The sequence below is a fragment of the Diadema antillarum genome, unplaced genomic scaffold (assembly GCF_040938485.1).
Source record: "Diadema antillarum isolate AM-2024a unplaced genomic scaffold, OU_Dant_1.0 seq00000847_RagTag, whole genome shotgun sequence".
Classification (NCBI taxonomy): Eukaryota; Metazoa; Echinodermata; class Echinoidea; order Diadematoida; family Diadematidae; genus Diadema; species Diadema antillarum.
In genome coordinates this window covers 1290001-1312026 of record NW_027271721.1, presented here as the reverse complement: position 1 = coordinate 1312026, position 22026 = coordinate 1290001, and the positions used below count along the sequence as shown (strand labels likewise).

At 37.5% G+C, this 22026-nt stretch overlaps 1 protein-coding gene across 1 annotated transcript in view; it reads right to left on the bottom strand.

Moving 5' to 3' along the window:
- Positions 1-3354: 3354 nt before the first annotated feature.
- LOC139740324 (contactin-associated protein-like 2) overlaps positions 3355-22026 on the bottom strand; it is a 77226-nt gene continuing 58554 nt past the window's right edge. The window contains exons 10-23 of the mRNA XM_071650917.1: positions 21069-21234; positions 18031-18137; positions 17231-17344; positions 16457-16462; positions 15044-15253; positions 14077-14159; positions 10026-10230; positions 9207-9394; positions 8311-8539; positions 7523-7756; positions 6308-6490; positions 5594-5721; positions 4710-4794; positions 3355-3679 (exon numbers count right to left, since the gene is read on the bottom strand). Coding sequence (XP_071507018.1) covers positions 3369-3679; positions 4710-4794; positions 5594-5721; positions 6308-6490; positions 7523-7756; positions 8311-8539; positions 9207-9394; positions 10026-10230; positions 14077-14159; positions 15044-15253; positions 16457-16462; positions 17231-17344; positions 18031-18137; positions 21069-21234 — 2249 coding nt within the window. The 3' untranslated portion in view covers positions 3355-3368. The remainder of the gene's footprint in view (positions 3680-4709; positions 4795-5593; positions 5722-6307; positions 6491-7522; positions 7757-8310; positions 8540-9206; positions 9395-10025; positions 10231-14076; positions 14160-15043; positions 15254-16456; positions 16463-17230; positions 17345-18030; positions 18138-21068; positions 21235-22026) is intronic.

Here is a 22026-nt window from a genome sequence, read left to right as displayed (position 1 = left end):
GTGTGTGCAAGAATACAGAGAACAGTAAGAGTGGTCATGTCATAGCTATCCAGTGGAGCCAGTGCAGACTCATGTATGCATGTGGATATGACAGTAGAGAATTCAATTCAATTCAATTCAATTCAATTCAATTCAATTCAATTCAATTCAATTCAATTCAATTCAATTCAATTCAATTCAATTTCATTCAAAGAGGGATAAGTTACAGACAGATAACAGCAATACAACATAAAAGTTCTGTGTATGTGGTACACCGTTTTTTTTTTTCATCCCAGAAATTACAAAATGTTGGGGATGTGCAGTATAAATGGGTTAAAAAATATCTTGGCAGTGATAGCCATGGCTTGATGAACATTGTACAGGTATGTATGTAAACGCTCTCTCAGGAAATCAATGGAACACTAATATTTTGTGTAAGTATGACTGGGTAAAGAGATGGAAAAGACATTGAGTTAAAATTTCATTATGCATTTAACAAGTAGTAAAATCAACTCATATGACTGTATCATTTTAATCTACAAATCGTTGGTGGGGTGACAAAACCTCGTATCTCAAAAATGTCAAATGTTCAGGAGAGCTAAAAAACATGGCTGCCATAACATGTAAGTCAATGGAAACAGCCAACTTTTATTTATCATTTGTGACCTTATTTTTGCAGATGGGCATATAAGGATTGGGAATTACATAGTAATGGTTCCTAGCTTCAATATAATGAAGAAAACTCATTTTCACCAAATATTGAGATACGAGGTTTTGTCACCCCATCAACGAAATGCTACTGTTTACGAAGAATTTGCCAGCAGCTATTGTGGAAATATGGCAGACATGATGGGCAGCGTAAAAATATTCCCATTCAGTATACAATAGCATCCATATAGTGGAATGCATGCAGTCGCTATACAGGACCTACATCTTGTGTGCAAACACATGCAAGTTTTTGTGGAAATCTTTAGTATACATTTCTTTCTTTTTTTTCCAACTCTAAAGTCTAGTTGCACTATATACATGAGTGCTCCACTTACACAGAACTTTATGCTATGACATTTTCTACAAAGGAACCCGGAAGTTGCACTAAAATAAAAAGAAATCAAAAGTGAACCCTCTTATGGGCAATTATGCTGACTAAAGCAATGAACAATGTATTACAATGGGCACTTACACCAGGAAAAAATGAGAAAATATAAAGATCTGCAAATGTTCCATAGCAAAGGGACCAAATCACACATTGATTTCAATCAAAGGCCACAAATTACTCAAAGCAACAATTCATGGAAACAAATACCCTGACATGCATGGGTACCAGTCAAATGCTGACAAATGAGAAAGAATAAACATAACATTTCGTTGGCTGGAAACAGATCTCCATGTGAACTGCATCAGTGCAGTGACATGGAATTGTTACATCAGCTGTGTAAATCCCAAATTTTGATTCTCCTCATGCACAGTTGAACAGTTAGAATGTGTGAGTACTCAAAAAGAAATCAACATACCACAAAATGATATTTACAACTGTCGGTATGTGACCAGAAGCACTCCACAATATGTACATCTATTGCATGAGTTCTTCGAGGAAGCAATCAAGTTTGATGCTTTCTTCGTCCATAAAGTTCTCAAAATGGGAGGGAGGAGGGGAGAGAAAAAATTAGGCCGTAGCTACATGTAGTATTCCTTGGAACGTTTCGATCCTTGTAACGCCACGGCGTCGTCGGCCGTCTGGGCATTTTTGGCTCCTTTGTCTTCGTTGGTGGTGTACATGCCTTTGTGACGAGACGTGTAGCGACCAATCAGGAAGAGGAGGAGGAAGAGTGCGAGGAGGAGGAGGATCACCACGACTGAAACGAACCAAAAAGAAATTCAAGTGAGAATGCATTACTTTCACTGTACAGTATGTCCCATATAAAAATTACAATCAGATTTTCGCATTGATAGCTTCCAATGTGATTAAACTGTCTATTAAAATGCTACTTCAGGGTCTTGAATATAACATCTTAGCTATAGTTTGCAGAAAAATCCCATTCAATTTGGTTAAGTGGTCACGGGAAAATGGAGATCATTGTAAAGCATGCCATGGGTCTGATTCTTTCAAGTTTAGCACGTGGATGCTCTTGGAACTGCATTAATGTATGAACACAACGGACAGAACACAATGGACAAGTATTATCCACTTTGTGAATGATACTGGAGATGAAGCAGAAAGTGCTCCTCTCTACATCACAAGCTGGGACAAAAATTCACATTTTGGAATGCATTGTCAGAGATGAAATGAACACACTCCACACTTGTGCGAAGCATTATCTGAAAATGGATCAATCAAATCTACAGAATGCAGTGATACTTAAGATGAACAATGAAAAATGTTCTTTACAAAAACTCCTGCACCTAGTCGTGTCAATATTCATTTCAGGGAAGAGCATATTCAGATGACTAATGATGCATTCTGCATTCAAAGATAAAAGGTACCTAGAGAATACATCATGCTTTTTTCTGATACTGTAAAAGTGGATATTTTCGAGCAAGTAATATTTCGTGCTCAGCCAGATAAGTAGTTTTTAATTCCGTGGAATCAAGACATCAACTACTGAAACATATGGCGAACAAAAATATTCATGTGCTTTTATTTTCACGCTGGTTTCTGGTTGCCTGAAATGCGCAAAAATTTCAACATCTCAAAAATTTCCACTTTTACAGTTTTCCATGGTATATGGGAAAATAGAGAGAAGCAATGAATACTAACATATTTGCAAGAGGATCAAGTCCACACTATACAATAATATGAGAGGCATAGTGGGTAAAGCATACTGTCCAAGGAAGAGCATGACAGAGCAGGTTTTGAACCCACAACCCCGTGTTTTGAAGTCCAGAGCCTTACCAACAATACTGGAGGGCCCCCACCATGGTATATTGGATAACAATAGAGATTATAGAATTGTTGATCTGGATCTTTAACAAAATGATTGGCTGAGAGCTATCATGTGACAAGTCTTTTATTTTACATGAAGGCCAAACTTGATACTTTTCACTGGATATTTATATACTAATGATCTGGTACTCAAAGACACTCGTCAGTGCTCAGTTGCATTGCCTGTGTATGATAGCTGCATTGTGACTGTTTGTGTGTGAAGTTAATTTAGCTTGGAGTTTGTTCTGGTCTGGGAACCTTGCAAAAAAAAATGGCTGTTGCGGAATCGACATCAAGTCACCATTTTACCAAACAAATGATGCACATGACTTGGCCGGACTTAAGTACATATCCCCCTCCATAACTTTTGAATATTCCAAAACACACTCTGCCTCATCTCATGTGTTTCAGACTGTTACAAAGTTACCATCAAGTGAATAATTCTTATTAATACTCTATGAAATGTACATTATTTGTATAATATCAATCCATCCATTCCAAACTCACTTGCGATAGCAGCCTTGTCCCCTGCGGCCAGTGATGCTGAGACAGGGACGGCTGAGGGCTGGACCATAGTGGTGGGTTCGCTCGTCGTTGGCGGGTAGTCCTCCGAGGCCAGAAACACCGGCATCTGTTCATCGATGCCGCAGCGTGACCTCGAGATGGCCCCCGTTGCACTGAAGCCGGCAGGCCGATTTGGCAAGAAATAGATTTTGAGCGGGAGGAGGGTGTTGTACTCGACACGGGATATACAGCCAGCAAAGTCGTTACCACCATCGCCTGCAGAGAAATCAAAATACATCAGGAGTTACGGTCTCTTCCAGCCAAGTTACAAATATATTTCACTATGGAAGAATTCAATTTTTTACAATATCACTCCATCTGTGAATGTGTGTCAAGATAAGCAATCAACAAGCCAGCAGGAAATCAGCAGAAAATGCTGAATTTTCATTTTTCCCTTTCATAATCACACAAAAGACGACTAATACAGTGTATGTCATTTGTGGAAGTCAGGTTTAGAACTGAAAATTATTGCACAATAACACTTCTGATGACTGGTTCACCTATTATGTGTCATGTCTAACAATTGTAACCCTGATTAAAAAAAAACTAACCCAAAACCTACTCCCCTCCCCCCCAAGAAAAAAAAAAAAGAAAAGTAAAGAAAAAGAAGGATGCAAAGCAAGTTGGTTTCATGGAAAAATATAAACACTCAATACCTTCAAAATATCAAAAGTTTCATGTCTACGTACTTTCTATCTGAATTTCACAGCCTAAGAATGTTTGGCTTTCCACAACTTTGTTGGGTTCAAACAAACATATCTCTATGGAGCATGTATTGGCCTATTGACAATTTGTGTTTACGTAACATACATAATCTCCCCCTCAATCAACTGCAGCTCCATTAAGCTGTACAACTAATTTCCAAAATTTTCTTAAATCTGACGGCAAGACTTGTTATTTAGTGCTAGGTCTGGAAAGAATGTCAGGTAAAAATTAATGCTATATAATTGGAAAGCTTACAGTATGAAAACTTCAGTCATAACAAGATCAGAAATCTGATATTCATGCTTCAAGATGGGTCACATACAGTTATTAGAAAAAAAAAAATAAAAAATTGGATGTCATATTGTATGATACAACACCTGCATCATTCTTCCAAACTATTAATAAAATCATTCTTTGGGGAGCTTAAACAGACATAAGATAATCATGTAATTAAGTTAGTAATGTAGTGAGTGCCAGTCAGACACTTTAAGTTGGAGCCATTATTACTGTCTCCTTTATTTTAGCGCACATAGAGGTTTACCTGAATTTCCCAGGTATATATGATCTGGTGTAAACATTGTTGAAGTGGTGGTGAGTGTTTCTCTTTGCAGGGTGTAGTCATCAACCTATGTGAGCCAGAAAGTGAAAGAAAATGCTATAAAGCATACACAACTTTGGTAAAAATACATGAATGAAAGACACTTTGTATAAATGCACTTAAAGAAAATCTGATTTTATCATCACTTTTTTAAGTCCTTACCATGAACAAAGGTTATTTGAACAGTAGTGGAAAAATAAATATATGGAAAAATTTGAAATATTTGAGCTACAATAACAGGCAAATATTACAATTTTTTATAATCATTTAAAGAAATTCACGTAAAATGGCACCCTGTGGGCATTTGTAAGTGTTCTCTTGGTCTTACATAATTCATTCTGCTCTGTAAACACCATCTATCATAAAGTTTGCACAGAAAATGTAAAAGCTATCACATTTTCCTCACAGATATATATCTGTCACAGTGGTTTGGAAAACCTGCAAGTTTTAAAAATTTTCCTCGCACCGACAAATACCATTCCTTAACATAATGCAGGACACATTACTTGTAGATGTCTAATGCGTTATTCACACATGAATGTATTTTGTGCAGTCATACTTAAGTTACAATATAACGGACACTGCTTATCTTTGGTGCAATCACAGAACACCGTATCAGATAATCTAGCACTGATATTGATTGGATCATAAATTCCTAATTATGATCATGTCTGAATCTGCTTGTAAAACCTGTTTTCGTGATTTGACACTAATTAAACAAGAAAGAGCTCATATGTTTGTGTTAATTCCTCTGTAAGATGCAAGCCCAGGAAGAAAGAAGACAACACATGGAAGCATTGACCAGGGGCAGATCCACAGTTCCTTACCTGGAACTGTATTTCTTTCGCATCCCTCATGACATGCACAAAATGATTCTTGTCGTCTGCAAAGTTTCTGCTCTGTCTCAGTGTTGATTCTGTGCCACTGTCTAGCTGAACCTTCAGCACAACATGCCCTGGACAGGAAATTAGGAAAGAAACAAGTTTTATAAATACTGCCTGAAGATTGCTTGGTGTGTGTGCTTCTGGTGCAAGACAGAATGTTTGTACTCAAACATAAGACAACCACTTTGAACTTGAGGAAACAAAAGAACTGTGACTGAGCTATATTCTTACTCATTTTAAATCCAGACAAAGCAAAGATGGTCATGGCACAAGCAACAGACAACCTGGATAGTGCATGTGCAGCAGTGATAGTGAGCATTTTGGTACAGGAGAAAGTGATTTTAAGCTAAATAGATATGGTTAAAGATTACTGAAAGTCTGATAAATAATGAATAAAGATAAAAAGCATATTAAAATTACAATGATGATTTCAATGTTATGTCATCAATGTTATGCTATCTCATCAATATCCTAACATGGACACATGGTAATTTGTTTTATCAGTGATGATAATTCTCTCTCTCTGAATAATATGAGCAGAATGATTAAACAATGTGTGAATAAAGATCTAGTGTCTCTTTGCGGCAGGAAAAGTGAAATGAAATACATAAAGGAATGATCATATCTATCAATCATCAGCAAAGGGTATGACGGTACCTGAACCATCCAGGGCTAGGTCTATGTGAGCGCCATCCGAGCCATGTTCCACTCGGAAGAGCTGTCCTCCAGCCTGGGTGGTTCTGAAGGCCAGGCTGATTCTGTCTGTCTCCGAATTCTGCTGGAGTGCCACTGGAAGGTCATACGAGATCCGACTACCTTGCTGCATTTCAACTCCGACCTCTGATTGTTGGAGCCACAGGAAAGAAAAGAATTGTGCACTCATATGATTTATGCTCTGAGCCGAGAACAGATTACACTCACACACAGATCTGGGTCAAAAACATCAGTTTTCTATGTCTTCAATGCTTTTATGCCTCAATGATCACATTGAAGAATTTCCCAATAATCACTGCATGACATCATTGAATTAGCATTTTGCACTGAAGAATACAACAATCCTTCAAACACATTGCTTCTTAAAAGTAGATTTACTTCACTGCATCTCAGTATGTAAAAATTTAACAAGTTATCAACCACTAAGGCGGTTGAATTCCATTTCCAATTCTGTTTCAACTGCTACTTTAAAACTGATGAAGGAATAAAACCAATCAACACAAGTGCATGGAATTTGCGATATCATTTCAATACACACTTTTGGCATGAATACAAGAAATAGGGCTAAAAAGCACCTATTGCGGGTCAAAAACAGTAATGACTATGATCTGTGCTGAAATGATTCAGTGTGTGTCTCTGTGTGAAGCCCCTAGATATGCCAGACAACTTTTAGTGCACAGAGCAGTTAAAGGGGACCTCCAGATGATTTTCAGATTTTTACATTTGAACAACGATAAATTAGGTATACTGAGTATAGATTTTCAGAATTTATAGTGATTAGGATGAAGAATAAGAATGTTTTCAAAATTTATAACAAATTGCAATGAACAAGGATGATGACATGGCAGCCTCACCATAAGAATGCATAAGTATGGCTCAAGGAAACAGAACAAAAGAAGAAGGTATGCATACATTTTACACAGGTGAACTTGTCAATCAAGCTGTATTGTAATGGAATTACACTGCAACATTTCTGAAATATGTGAGGCTCCTATGTCATCATCATTGTTCAGTGTAATTTATTTAAGGTTATTAAAGCATTGCTTTTCTACTCAAGAACCATGATAAATTACAACAATCTATACATGGAGCTGTTGATTTATGTACAACATGTGTGATTATGAAAATCATCTCCAATGCCCCTTTAACTGTGCGTACCTGCTGAGCAGTAGTCACCATCAAAAGCCGTCTCCTCACACTGACAGTCTACACTGTCATAGAGCTCCATACATTCGCCCCCATTGAGACAGGGTTTGGTGGAGCACTGACCGATGCAACCAGCCAGGACATCCTTGGCCACTTCGGCCTCCCTGGCCATGTCCATGATCACGCCGTTGACGGTCAGCCTACGCATGCACCCTACAAAGCCATCTGACTGAACGGTCGAGGACCCTGTAGAACGAGTTTGCAAGAAGCAGGAATACAATGCATGAACGCAAAAGTGTAGATTGGACAAAAATGTACTCTCAACAGTCATACACTCCATACTTGTTTATCTTTGCATTCTCAAATGTACCAAATACAATTCATTGATCTCTGTTAAATATATGACAAGTAAAAAGGACATGAACGATATTCACATCAGCAGCAAACAATCATCACGTGACCTTTTTCCATCCTGCACTTATGAAATATCTCTGAAAAGACCCCTATAAAATGGATTGCCCAGATAAGCAAGATAATCTGACTGAGCTTTAATATGTGTATGATGAAATAAAAACTGCAGGGTGAGCATTACTGTGTCATTGCAGTTATCCAATACAGTCTCACTACACTTGTGGGACCAAAAGATAAACTCTCACTAAATATGTTCAAACTTGTTTTGCCACATGTCTGCCCCGCTGCTGCTCCCCTATTCTAAATATCAGCACCTCAAGTCAAACCCACACTAATCCAACACACAAATCATTGGCATAAACATGATAGGAGAGACACAAGACTTCTACCTATGTAAAGTGCACTGGTCAGTTCAAGGGTCAACTCTGGTCTGGCAAAGGTCACCGTCTCCTTGCTGTTCCTGTCCACCTGCAGCCAGACTGACTTGCGGTCAAAGTTGGCCCGGATGGTATGCCACTGGTTGTCGTTGAGGGGATCCTGCACCGTCGAGGAGATCGTCGTGAGGTCGGCACCGTAGTCGAACCTGAGCTGCACCGTTCGAGCATTGATGAGCAGCCCCTGCAAATAGTATGACAGAATGAGGTGAAGGAAAACTCTTAAGAATTTGAACAACACAAAATCATTCTGCTATGAACATCAACATGACTCAAATGAAAGTTAGGTATAAACAGCACTGAGACAAAGTTCCATCCTGCCAACATTTTTACACACAAAAGAGAGAACATTGTCAAAATCAGCTCACTCCTCAGTCTACACTAAGAATACCTCTCAGTCAATAGATTTCCTGAAATTAATTTGTACTTTGCAGTGTACAAACTTAACCCATTGTCGACGAGTCCCATGTATACTCGGGCAAGGGTCTATGGAAAATGCGTGTTGTAGCAAAATCAGCCCGTACTCAACGGATTAGGTAATATTTGAAAAAAATAAATAAATGTTAACATCTGTAAAGCAGACAATTCCTAGGATTTGAAAACAGCAAAACTAAAAAAAAAAAAATTATGATGGCTTATCAGAGAAACATGATAATTCAGTCTTGCCCATCACCTTCCCGTACTAAAAACAGAAGAAAATATGGCTTTCATTTCGTAAAATCCAATGCCAGTACCACCTAAGTTTCAACATTAAACATTCATCTACATTCTGCAAAATTGCACAGAACGAAGTTTCTGTCATTCTGGCACAAGAATGCCATTATTTCATTTCCTGCCTGCCACTCACTCACCTCAATGAGGCCCTCATCGGCATTGGCAGCAAAGAAGACTGCCCCGGAGGAAGGGTTGCTGCTGTCTGCCGGGTCAATGGTGGTCTTGAAGTCCAGGGTGATGTCCAGGGCTCCCTGGGGTGTGGTCTCCACCGGTAGGGCCATGTGAGCCTCCTTGGCTACAAAGGATACTATGTTGTCCTCATGCACTGAAAAGAGGCGAGAGAAAGAGGACAGATTGTCAGGTACATCCAACTGAGTCATACATGTCATCTTGTAATTCTCCTGTTTGTAAGTGTGCATGATGGTTCTATGACATTTGACCTTCAACAATTGCTCCCGTGAAATATCTGCACACTAAGCCAAACATAAATCCTACCCACAAACATAACCCTAACCCTAATCCTAATCCTCACATCAACATAAACCTAAAACTAACCCTAGCCCTAAGCCCTTGGAGAAAATAAGACCAGAGCAATTGTCACAGGAGCAAATGTCATGTGATCATGCATGATATATATGATGTCTTAAGGTGCTGTTATCATCAGGTCTTGAAACATATAATACAGCAAATGAATACAATAGTGTTGGATAGGGAAGATTTGCTGACAATAATTACCATCACTCTCTGAGATATTTTTTCTTTTTTGTATACTATTTCAAGTCACTTTAATGTGAAATTGATTCTTGGTCATGAAACAAAGAAGATACAAAAGAATATCAACAAGGGGAGTACTTGAAACTACATCATTCACTTCCATCATATTGAGTTACACTTTTTTTCTAGGGGGGTGGGGCATGCAAGGGCAGTTGTGTGTGGGCATGAAACCATAATCTCACCATCTCCTCTGCACATGAGCTTGCCCAGTTGAAAAGACGCCCTGGAGCCAGCATCCCCCGTGTCTCCAAACCTGAGTTCTTTGACCGGCAGGTTCTCCTTGTCGGTCAGATCTCCCTCGTCCACCTGGTTGTTGGTGTTGCTGCCGTCACAGTTACAGTACTTGGAGCTGTCTGGGGCACAGGTCATCCCAACTCCACAGGCACACTGATTAAAAAGAAAGAGAGAACCATGTCAATTAGAGAGAAAAATTAGGTGAAAAAAACAGGTGAAGCATGATTTCAAACATAAAAGGTATAGAAATAAGGTTACAATGTTAGTGCGTAAGGCAAAGAAAAAATATTATTGTAATGTTTTTAGGGAATCTAAAAATGATATCAAACATACTTGGAAAGTTATTAATAGTGTTTTACAAAAATCAGAGAAGAGTGTTCCAAGTTTTTTTTTTAATGTTTGATGAAAAGAAAATAGATGATCCACAAGTTATTGCACATGAATTCAATTTATATTTTGATAATTGTTGTACAACTGCTCTACAATCAATGCTCCCACTAGAAAATTCATGTAACCACACTTTTGATATTTTTCTCACAAATAGTTGTCAGCAATCTCTTTTTCTAAATCCTATTAAAGAATGTGAAATTGTTGAAATATGTAAATTACTGAAATGTAGTAATTCTTATGATTGTAATTATTTGAATGTTAATATTTTGAAGAAAATAATTCATTTTATTGTTAAACCATTAGTTTATATTTTTAATAAATCCATTGAAACAGGAAATGTTCCTATTAAATTAAAAATTGCAAAAGTTGTGCCTGTTTATAAAAAGGGGAACTCTCATATATTACAAAATTATCGTCCTATTTCTATCCTGCCTTGTTTTTCAAAACTGATAGAAAAATGTGTATTTAACCGTGTATATTCTTTTTGTTGCAACAATGATATATTATCAACTAGATATATCGCTACGGCTACTGATATGCCTCCGCCATAATGCATGGTTCTCCTAATAGGTCTATAGTACAATGTCTTGACAATGTGTGATGACAGTTTCACACAATTGGCAAAATATTAAAATGACAGGTTTGACACAAATGTGCTGAATGTTCACTTTTTCTAGAACTAGGTTCAATTGGATGAATGATTAAAATGTCAGAGTGCAGGTATTTGGGGAACTGATGATTTTTACTTGACTTTTGACCCTTTTATAAGTCTATGCATTGAGTAATTTTCAAGGTATTGAGAAAAAGCATAATTTCAGTATCAAATGGGAAAATAGCATTATCTAAACCTGGCCTTTGACCTTTGATCTCACAGTTCCAAAGAGAATCACTGTTAGGTTGAACATGCATAAATATGTAAGTTTCATGACGATACCTTGAGTTACTTTCGAGATATGGAGGAAAAAGTGCAATTTAGCACTTTCACTTGACCTTTTACCTTTTGACCTTTGACCTTTTGGCAAGAAACTTCCCCAAAAATATATATTGGGTAATACATGCCATACATCAAGTTTGAAAAAAAAAAACCCTTCAGGCATATTGCATTTTAAGGAAAGTAGTGATATTTTGAGGAGTTGACCTTGACCTTTGACCCCCTGACCTTTGACCCATGACCCCAACTTCCCTAGATAATCACTGCCCATCGGTACAAGCATATATACTAAGTTCCATGAAGATACCTTGAACCATTTGCGAGATATGGAGAAAAACATGAAATTTCAAATTTTTTTTCACAAAATAACCTGTGACCTTTGACCTTTGACCCTGTGACCTTAAAATCCACACAAAGTATCATCCCCCAAGGATATACCCTCATACCAAGTTTGATGTAAAACCACCACACGGTTCTTGAGATATCGACAAAAACAAAACGGGACGGACGGACGTATGGACGGACGTACAGACGTACGGACGTACGGACGTACGGACGTACGGACGTACGGACGTACGGACGGACGGACGGACGGACGGACGGACGGACGACCCGAAAACATAATGCCTCCGGCCACTTCGTTGCGGAGGCATAAAAAGTCAGTACGGATTTAGACGAAATCATTCCACTTCCCATGCATTAATAGATTTACAGGATAAAATCATATGAGCAATTGATAAGAATAATTTTGGTTTAGGAATATTTATGGATTTGTCCAAAGCTTTCGACATGGTTGATCATAAAATTTTACTTTACAAATTGAAGCATTATGGGATTCGTGGTACAGCTCTTAAGTGGTTTACTAGTTATTTAAACAAGCGTTCCCAATATACATTCTTTGCTAATCACTCTTCAAATCAAAGTCAAATTAAGTACGGTGTGCCCCAAGGTTCTATATTGGGTCCCCTTTTATTTTTATTGTATATCAATGACATAACAAAATCCTCCCAAAAAATGGAATTTGTTTTGTATGCTGATGACACCACCTTATTCTATACCCAATCTGATGTAAGGAATTTAAAAGAAAATGTTGAATATGAATTGGGTAAAGTCATAAAATGGTTTAAAGTTAATAAGTTATTTGTGAATAATGACAAAACATATTTTGTTCCATTTCAAAATAGATGTAGTAATATTTGTGATGTATTAGATGATATTGTTTTAACTATTGATTCTAAGTTATTAAAGAAATGTAATTATGTAAATTTTCTTGGTATTCAAATTGATAAACATTTACAATGGAATGAGCATTTTTACTATGTGAAAAATAAGGTTTCGAAGAGTGTTGGTATTTTATACAAACTAAAAAATTGCTTACCCCGATCTGTTCTCTTTATTTTGTATAATTCGTTGATATTACCTTATCTGTCATATTGTCTACCAGTCTGGGGCAACAGCAATCAGTACAAGTTAAATTCCATTTTGAAACTCCAAAAGAAGGCTGTACGTATTTGCACAGGGAGTCATTATCGTTCTCATTCTACGCCACTGTTTAAACAACTGAACATATTACAAATTCAAGATTTATATTCCTACCATACTGCAATACTCGGCTTTTTTTATTTCAAAAACTTGCTACCAGTGCACATAATGCAAATGTTTAATGTCAATAGCAATATTCATCATTATGAGACTCGCAAAAGTCATGATTTTCATTTGTTTAAAGTTAACTCCACTTTTATTCAAAGATCTGTCAGATTTAGCTTTCCTGTCATCTGGAACTCATTACCAAATAACATTAAGTCATGTCAAACATTAAGATTGTTTAAAAAGTCCCTCAAAAGGTCATTATTATTGAATTATTGAATCATTTATGAAAAGTTGATCTCTCTTATTTTGTATCTATATACCTTAAATGTATTCTTTGTGTGTGTGCGCGTGTGTGTGTTTTTGTGTGTTTCCTCATTAATCTGACTTGTAACATATGCTGGTAAAATACCTCATTAGAAGGTTTAAGAGAACTTATTTCCTCACAAGGCTTCTGAAGCTTTCCTCCAAGTTCTCTTTTTTCATTTCACATTTTAGTTAACCAAAGGCTGTATTCCTAAGTTAAATATCTAAGTGCGTTATTCTGTTAATTTGTTATATTTATTGTGTTATACATTCTAATCAATTATTGTATGCTTTGTATTTATGTATGTATGCATTGCATGTTTGTTTGTTTTTTATCGTAGAAATGAATAAACGAATTGAACTGAAAAAAAAAAAAAAAAAAACACGAACATTCATAATGTCTATTCAAGAAAGGAAAAGCCAACTTGCTAATTCTGTCATGATAGCTTCAAGGGGTAGAATAAAAGTACACATGTGATTGGCAAGCCGAAAGATTAAAGGAATTACAATTCAACTTTTGTTATACCAATGCATAGCCCAAATTTCTTGAACTTGGTTAGATTATCAAACTTTTACAAGAAATATTGGATTTGGTTTTGTTTTGTTTTGTCTTGTTTTGTTTTGTTTTGTTTTTTTGTTTTTGTTTTTGTTTTTTCTGCAGAGATACTGAGCAGAAATTATGTCAACATAACAAAGTTCAGTCACAGAAATTGCATTAAAATAAATATTATCATACGACTAGTATCTAGTGGGTCTAGGAGCCCCACCCTGGAGGAAGAACTCACCCTTCCGGTTCCCGTTGCTGCCCCACCCCAGTTCGTCATCATCTGGTCATGTCTGCTCACCCACCAACCGTACGCAGGACCACCTGGGTGGAAAAATCACATACCATGACGAAAATGGTGTAAACTCCTCTCACTTCTTCTATGGATACAAGTACGGGGCATCATTCTTTATACACTACTTCATTAACAGGAGATATAGAAAGGTGCCTAAAAGACAGCGAGACAGTCACACAATGTAGGCATCATATTGGCTGTGTGTGTTTAAGCCCTTGATGTATGTTTATAATGCCCTGACAAACTGAGTAATATGTAGCAACAAAATACTTGTCCGACATGTAAATCTCGCTGTGATCGACAGTATGCCTACAACTTCTCAGCTATACCGCAAAATGGGAAAAAATTGTTGAAAAAAGATCAGCAGTATATTGCTCCTATCTGTTTTGGTCATTTCTAAATTTGATTTTTACAATAAGGGAACAATAATAGATAATCATTGTCATCTTTGGTTAACGCCAATATGGCTAAATCTTCAAAGCATTTGTGCGTGTTCTTTTGAACTTCACAAAAAAATATTACTCATCTCATATCTCTATTTAGCACAGTGAATCTGTCAATTATCAATCAATCAAAGTGAAGCGATAAAAAAATGCCTTGTCATTCTCGAAATGCAAAATGTGCTCTGAGATTTGACATAAAGCTAACATTAGACATAAAGCTCAAATTCAGCACAAAACTCATATTCATTATAAAGCTGATATTCAGAAAAAAATATGTGATGCAACAAAAACAATTGTAATAATTTGGTGACTAGCCGAGTGCCCCCCCCCCCCCCCCCCCCCATGCAAACGGGCACTGTTTCTCACTATGTGAATTCAGGAGATTCTACACAAAGCTGATATTCATTACAAAGCTGAGTTTATGAAAAAGATTGAGATATAGTGAAAACTAATATGACAGTGTTTCTCACTTGGCGAGTTCAGGAGCCTGCTGTTGGTACACTGGTACTGGATGAACTGAGTGCAAGCTTCCGAGCTCTCAATCAGGGCTTGCATCTGGTCCAGCGAGGCCTCGTATCCAATCTCTCGACTGAAAGACCCCGGTGCCTCATGGCCAGAAGGCACGTCCATTGTGGTCTCCGTGTCATGACTGACCTCTGTCCAGTGGTAGCCAGTGGTCACTGAAGCAAAGGGTCACAAAAATGGCAACTATGTATTTGTCCTTTTGATTTCAATTCATGAATGTGATATTGGGATAGCGTCATCAGTGTTGGCACTACTCTTAATGGGGTCTTAACAGTACTCCATAGTATTTTTTTTCCACCAAAGTCAAGAGGGACATTGTGGGTTAAACATAGCTAGTCCATGGATGGAATGCAGCTAAAAGGGTACTATAAAAGTGCAAATTTTGGCGGTGCTGAAATTTTTGTGCACTTCCCGCAACCACACTCGAGAGCAAAAATAAAAAGCACGTGAATATTTTTGCTTGCCATATGTTCTAGTAGTTACTGTCTTGGTTCTGCAGGATTAAAGACATGCAAAACTCTTTTTACTCGACCAAGCACGAAAAATTAGTTGTGGGCAAATATCCACTTTTACAGTATGAAAGATATCCTCTCCTGTTCTCAAGTTCAGCGCCTCGTCTATTCTACCCAGGCACTCCCTCTACATTACATATCTCGTCACATATGGAAATCATGTTAATTCTTATTATCATTATTATTCTTTTCTTCTGTCTTCTCCTTCTAATACTCCTCTTCCTCCTTCTTATCTTTTTTTTCTTTTCTTTTTCTTCCTATTATTATTATTATTATCATTATTATCAACATCACCATCATCATCATCATCATCATCACATTTTTCAGTATCATTACTATTATCACTGTCATTATGTCATTATCTTTTATTTATCATTATTCAGTCTCATCTTAACTGTGTTAGAAAATAAACAAGTCATCAACCCAGTTGCATATTAATCATCCTCAAGAATAGAATGAGATAATGGTTTTCCAGGAACAGCCTTATTAATGTAAAATAAAATAAAAGCTAGATACTTTAAAGACTGTCATATACAGCAAAACCAGAAATGGAGATAGAGAATTACAATACTCTACTTGGCACGGTAATCAGGCTCTACTTAAAATCGATAATTGGGCACTTATAGGATTTTCACCTAATTAGATTAAACACAGCCAAATTTGATTGGTAAATCAGACTAAGTCGGCTTATCTCTCATAGATATGTGCACAGCATTATGGGATACGGAATGGCACATTATGGGTGTCCATTCAGGCAGGCAGTAATTACATTTCAAGGTCTCTTAATTCAATCAATACTTAATACAACATGGTTGATTTGTTACTCTCCCTCAGTCCACCTGCTACAATCATCTCGCTAGGGCACATGTCATGCCATGCCCCATTTATCACAATTCTGTCTCCATGAATACAAATTCATATGTCTAGGTAGTAGTTCTTTTTTTTTTCTTTTTTTATTCTCTTCCCCCCCCCCCCCCTCCATATTTTATGACAATTAACAAATCCTACTGCTTTGATCTCAAGTTTCTGAACCTTCAAATAAACATCAAATTGACAAATATGCACATTGATTCCAGTAACTTACTGTGACTTGTGATCTACTCGCATTTTTCATGATCAAAGTGAGCAATCTACACTCTCAAAGAAATACTTTTGTCCTAGTGTGCATTGCAACTTGTCACTTTCTGATGATAAACTTTCACTAGTCAGAAACAAATTTATTAATCTGATAAATCTAAACTATTTTGACAAGTTTCACATTTCCCTTTGTAACGACCTAATCTGCATCAAAATATTGTCTTCACAATTTGGGTGCGAGTATAATGATAAAAAAAAAGCTAATAGTTCACTCAATTCTACCAAGATCACTTGCAGTAAAACAGGTAAGAAGCATACATTGGATTAAGCTTAAACTTGCATAATACAATGTGTATTATGTATACTACTGTCCACAACTTGGCATGACTACACAGAAATGTCACAACACAACTTCCATTCTCAAAGGACCATCAAAATGAAACTTATCTACAAGAAAATGAAAGGTCAGCATGATGTGTGTGGATAAATGCAACACTTTGAGGTCCAGCGAGTGAATAATTTGTAAGGTCAGACCGATCACACCCTCACCATCAATACTGCAGGTCACTGTGAATGGGTCAAGAGGTCCACTGCCATCAACGTCCACTACGTGCTCTCCCACCAGTCCAATGTGCTCACAAAGGTGATCATAATCCGCTGAAATTAGAAATAAAAATGTGTTCTTCTTATTTCTTTTTGGGTTTTTTTCATCATTTTCACAGTGACCTTCTATATCATCAGTGTAACTTTCTGAGCAGTGGTAATCATACAGTATATCATTCATGTTATTGTTCTTGTAACAGTCATTGCTAGTAGAAATTACAGTGCTCGCTGCTATAATGGGAGCCTTGTTTGAGCATGAGAAAAAAAAATTGTTTTCACGCTCCCTCCAGTGGGGTCACTGTACTGGTACTGGTACTAATACCACTACTATTTCTAAAATTTTGATCACTATGAGCTTCTTTTCATACTAAAAGTAAATGTAGCAAAGAAGAAAGAGAAATCAACTCCTCTATCTACTACTTGAACGGTAATAGAAACTGAAAAATAGCAGACATGACAATAATAATCATTAATATCAAAAGCTACTACAACAAAGTCCGTCATAACAATAATTCACACTATCAATGATTGTTGAATACTCAGCAAGAAGAATCATTTTTCTTAGCTGAATTGATGTTCTAAAATTACAACAGATATTTTTGAGTTTGTATTTGATATTGACACCATCCTTGCTTTGCCAGATGCTTAGAAAACATTGTTCATTATCCTTCATTGGCATATAGATGAATATTTAGCCCAAGACAGCAGCCAGGACGTTACACTTTGCTCTGACATCTTACTTGAATGGCAAACATCTCCGTCATAGCCAGTCCCAGTGCAATCACACACAAACGTGTCCCAGTCGGACGAACACGCTCCACCATGCTCACAGGGATTTGGGCTGCACCTACATTTCATGACATCGACAGACCAGAACAAATGAGCACTCAAAATAACAGAGTAAATTCACTGCTTCCTGCTGAATCTGTCTAAAGATTGTAATAATATACTTCAGGAGAGTGAAAAAAAAAAAAAATCAAATGAATGCAGTTCAGCAAAAGTTGCAAATTACACAGATATATATGTAAAATCTAACATACGCAAAGGATACTGCATGATTTTTGGTCACCAGGGAGTGTGAATGTCAAAAGTCATGTAACGAGGCCTCACTAATTTTCTGCCAAAGAGTTATCTTGGTCACAAGACTTCGGTCATGTGGTTTTGATATCACTTTGTTCATTAAAACCTCTACTGTAATATTTGACTTAAAAAGCATAACAGATTGCCTTCATAACTCTACTCAACAGAAATATGACTGATATCCCTGGCAATCTTAGGGAACATATTCTCGAGGAGGGGGGGGGGGGGGGCGGTGAAATAAAGACTCTTGAAATCAAAGTTTTTCATATCTTTCTGAATAAATTTGATAAATAGCACAGCACATAATGTTCAGCACCAACATAATAACAGTTATTTATAAACGCCCTTCCAACATTACAGACAGTAATTAACCGACATCAGGAATCAGAATAATTTTTTCAATACCTTGTCTGATTTTGAATAAGTTGTCACACATCAATAGCTTCTGCATCTTGACCTACTCTTCAAGTAACTCTGTCTTTGGGGCTTAGATTAGGGAAATATCAAAAGCTTGTCTCCTAACAGTCCCCAGTACATCATCTAAATTTAGTCATGTCATGAATCATCTGAGTAGATTATCCATGATTTAATCCCTCTTGGTCCCAGACTGGCTGGATGATCCACTTTAATGCCCAAATTCACATCCTGTGTCGACAGAATCCTGCTAATTCGAGAATCCCACCTGTGACCCGACACAGGCTTTCCCCCCATTCTTCCTGGGCTCCACGGAGCAGAGGATCAACTGAATCACAGGATGAAAATTCAAACGTGGACGATCCTACAATGTGAGGCATGTTTGAGCCCTTTACAATGCACATTGTAGGTAACCAATGGATCATGTATCTAGCTACATGTTTAAATTGTTTTTTAAGATGTTTTCAAAATTAATGACTTCAGGCCACATATGGTCAAAGGTGTCCACAGGCTGCACATAACAGAGAGAAGTTGTCTCCCTAGAAAAAGCACACACTTGTAAGAAGATGCATTTAATGGGATAAATACCATACACCTTTCAAAATTACAGTAAGCATGACAAAAGGTTAATGAATGATGACAAATGTAATATAGAGAACGGGCAACAGCAAAAATTTAGGGCAAAAGGGTGGGGGGGGGGGGAGATAGGAAGTACCTTTGCCCCACATAATGCAGTAGAAACTGTTCTGCCTACCTTGGAGCAGTCACATACGTCTCTACTATTTCACTATGCCATTAGACAGAGTGCAGAACTTAGCAAGGGCACTGTTTTACATGGTTACCCCCATACTGCAGTATTTGCCATCACAGTGTGCAGCTTTTTCTTTCACATCATGAGAAAAGCTTGCTTTTGGATGCAATCTACTCTTCAAGGTCAGGCAGTTTTCTTTCCTTCATTAACATGTGTTACAGTGCAAATGATTAGAGTCATGGGGTAGAAAGAGTTAGCACTGCATTATCTTCACCAATGTCTTCATTCTGATAAGAGACTCAGTGATGGATCTTCTTGTAGATGTACTTGTGATAAAAACACATAACCTTTAGCAGCGCTTGACGCTAACTTTTTTTACTTTCTCTGGTGGCCTGTTTGGGCCACTAAAATCTTAAAATGTTCAATTTTGGTGCTCCCCCCCCCCCCAAAAAAAAATGGTATTGTCCCAACACAAAAGAAAACATAACAACCCATTTAGAATATCAGTTGCCCAATCGGGCCACCAAAGGATAACTTTTTTTTTTAAATTTGGTGGCTAGAGATCAATTTTTAGTGGCCCAGAGCCAACAGGCCATCGTTAATGTTGAGCCCTGCCTATTGCAAGTACAGCAACCTAGTGTGCCTACAGTACGGGACAGTGAAAATTGTCTTATTGCTTCAGGTGTCTTTTTGTGCCGGCGCAAAAGAACAGGGAAATATGGGAAGGTGGTGTCAGAGGAATTGCCCTGATGTGGGGCCTTGGTATACTGTCCGATCCCAATTACCTCCCCTTCTCTCTTTTTTCTTCTTCCTTTTTCACCTCCTTCTCCTTTTCTCTCTCTTTCCTTCACTCTTTTCCCTTCCTTATTAAAGCTGTCAATTATGGTTTGTCTGGTAACATATTTATATATACAAGTACATCGTCGCTGGGGTGACAAGACCTAGTGTCTGAAATTTTGGTGAAAATGACCTTTATGGATTAATGGTCAAATAATGGGTTAAGTGATGTCCTGTCCAAATCCCAACTGTCTTACTCCAAAAATGAAGCCGCCATGGCATGTCAAAGTAGAGGCTATCCCATTCGCTACAGTGCTTTGGCCGCCATGTTTTTTGGCTCTCCTGAACATTTGACATTTTGTAGATACGAGGTCTTGTCGCCCCAGCGACGATATGTATTTGTCATTTTGTATAAATTGTGTCATGCATTATATGTATAATCATGTAAGTGAACTAGTGTAATTATATTTTATGAAGAGATTGATATGGTTTATATATATTTTCTTTTCTTTTTTTTTTCTTTTTCTTTTTCTTTTTTTGAGTTGTAACCAAAACTGCCAGAATGTAAAATTTATGCCTTTATATTTCATTTTGTGCATGACAATAAACTTGAATCTGAATCTGAATCTGTACACATCTACATATCATGTGTCATGTGAGAGCATTCTGAAGATACGGGCATATATGGGTAACTATGTGCATTTAATGTGTCATTCCCCCTATTCGTCATCAATCCACCAATCAGTCATCACGTACCAATCAAAGAGTGCACAGGTGTCCACTTGCAATCCTTCCATGACAACTCCCGCCGGTAGAGAGCTGGTCTCCAGGCTTGTGATGTCGACCGCGACGTTCTGCAGGTGGATTTCGCTGATGCAGCCTCGAAATCCCTCCAGGTAGGGCTCGTGTATATCCGGAATGGCTGAATGAAAGAATTAACATGATTAAATAACACAGCACAACAGCATTTATGAAAACAACAGCATTTCTTTTAGCTGCTACCTCCATCATCTTTTCCTTGTAATTCGGATTTCTTCGCACGCTGTAAATCATCACAAATTATCACACTATAATTATCACAAATATTTTCTGTATGGTATTTTACTTCTCAGAATATGTATAGCAAAGTTTTTTGTGTCCCTAATACCACAAAGTCTGTATTACTGTCAAACCTGTCTATAGCCACCCCAAGGGAGATGAAAAAAGTGGCCATTGTAGACAGGTGGCCGTTATAGACAGGGTTGTTTTACATGGCTTTTCTCTTGGGGGGGAATTGTGTTTAGTGGTCGCATATGGTAGGTCACCGCTACAGATGGTGGTCGCTACAGACAGGTTTGACTGTATTAACAAACAAAAATCATGATGACTTGCAATGTGTGAAGAAAGAAAAAAAAAACCAACAAAGACATCTTAGTGGACAAGTGGATATGAAGGGTCAGGTTATATCTCGATCAGTTCACACAAGCATAAATTATATCATGAGAGAAAAGTCTTGTCATTTTACCTACTGTCCAGCAAGAAAGATAGTATACTGTTACTGACTTATAAGTGCCAGCATTCAATGGCACCAGAATATCTCAGTGAGTCCTTGGTAAGGTACGCTCCGTCTCGTGATCTCAGATACATGTAGGCTCAGAAAAATCTTCTCAAATGTCCTGTCACCATAACTAGGTTTTATGGTGAGCGATCTTTTGCTCATTCTGCTCCCACACTG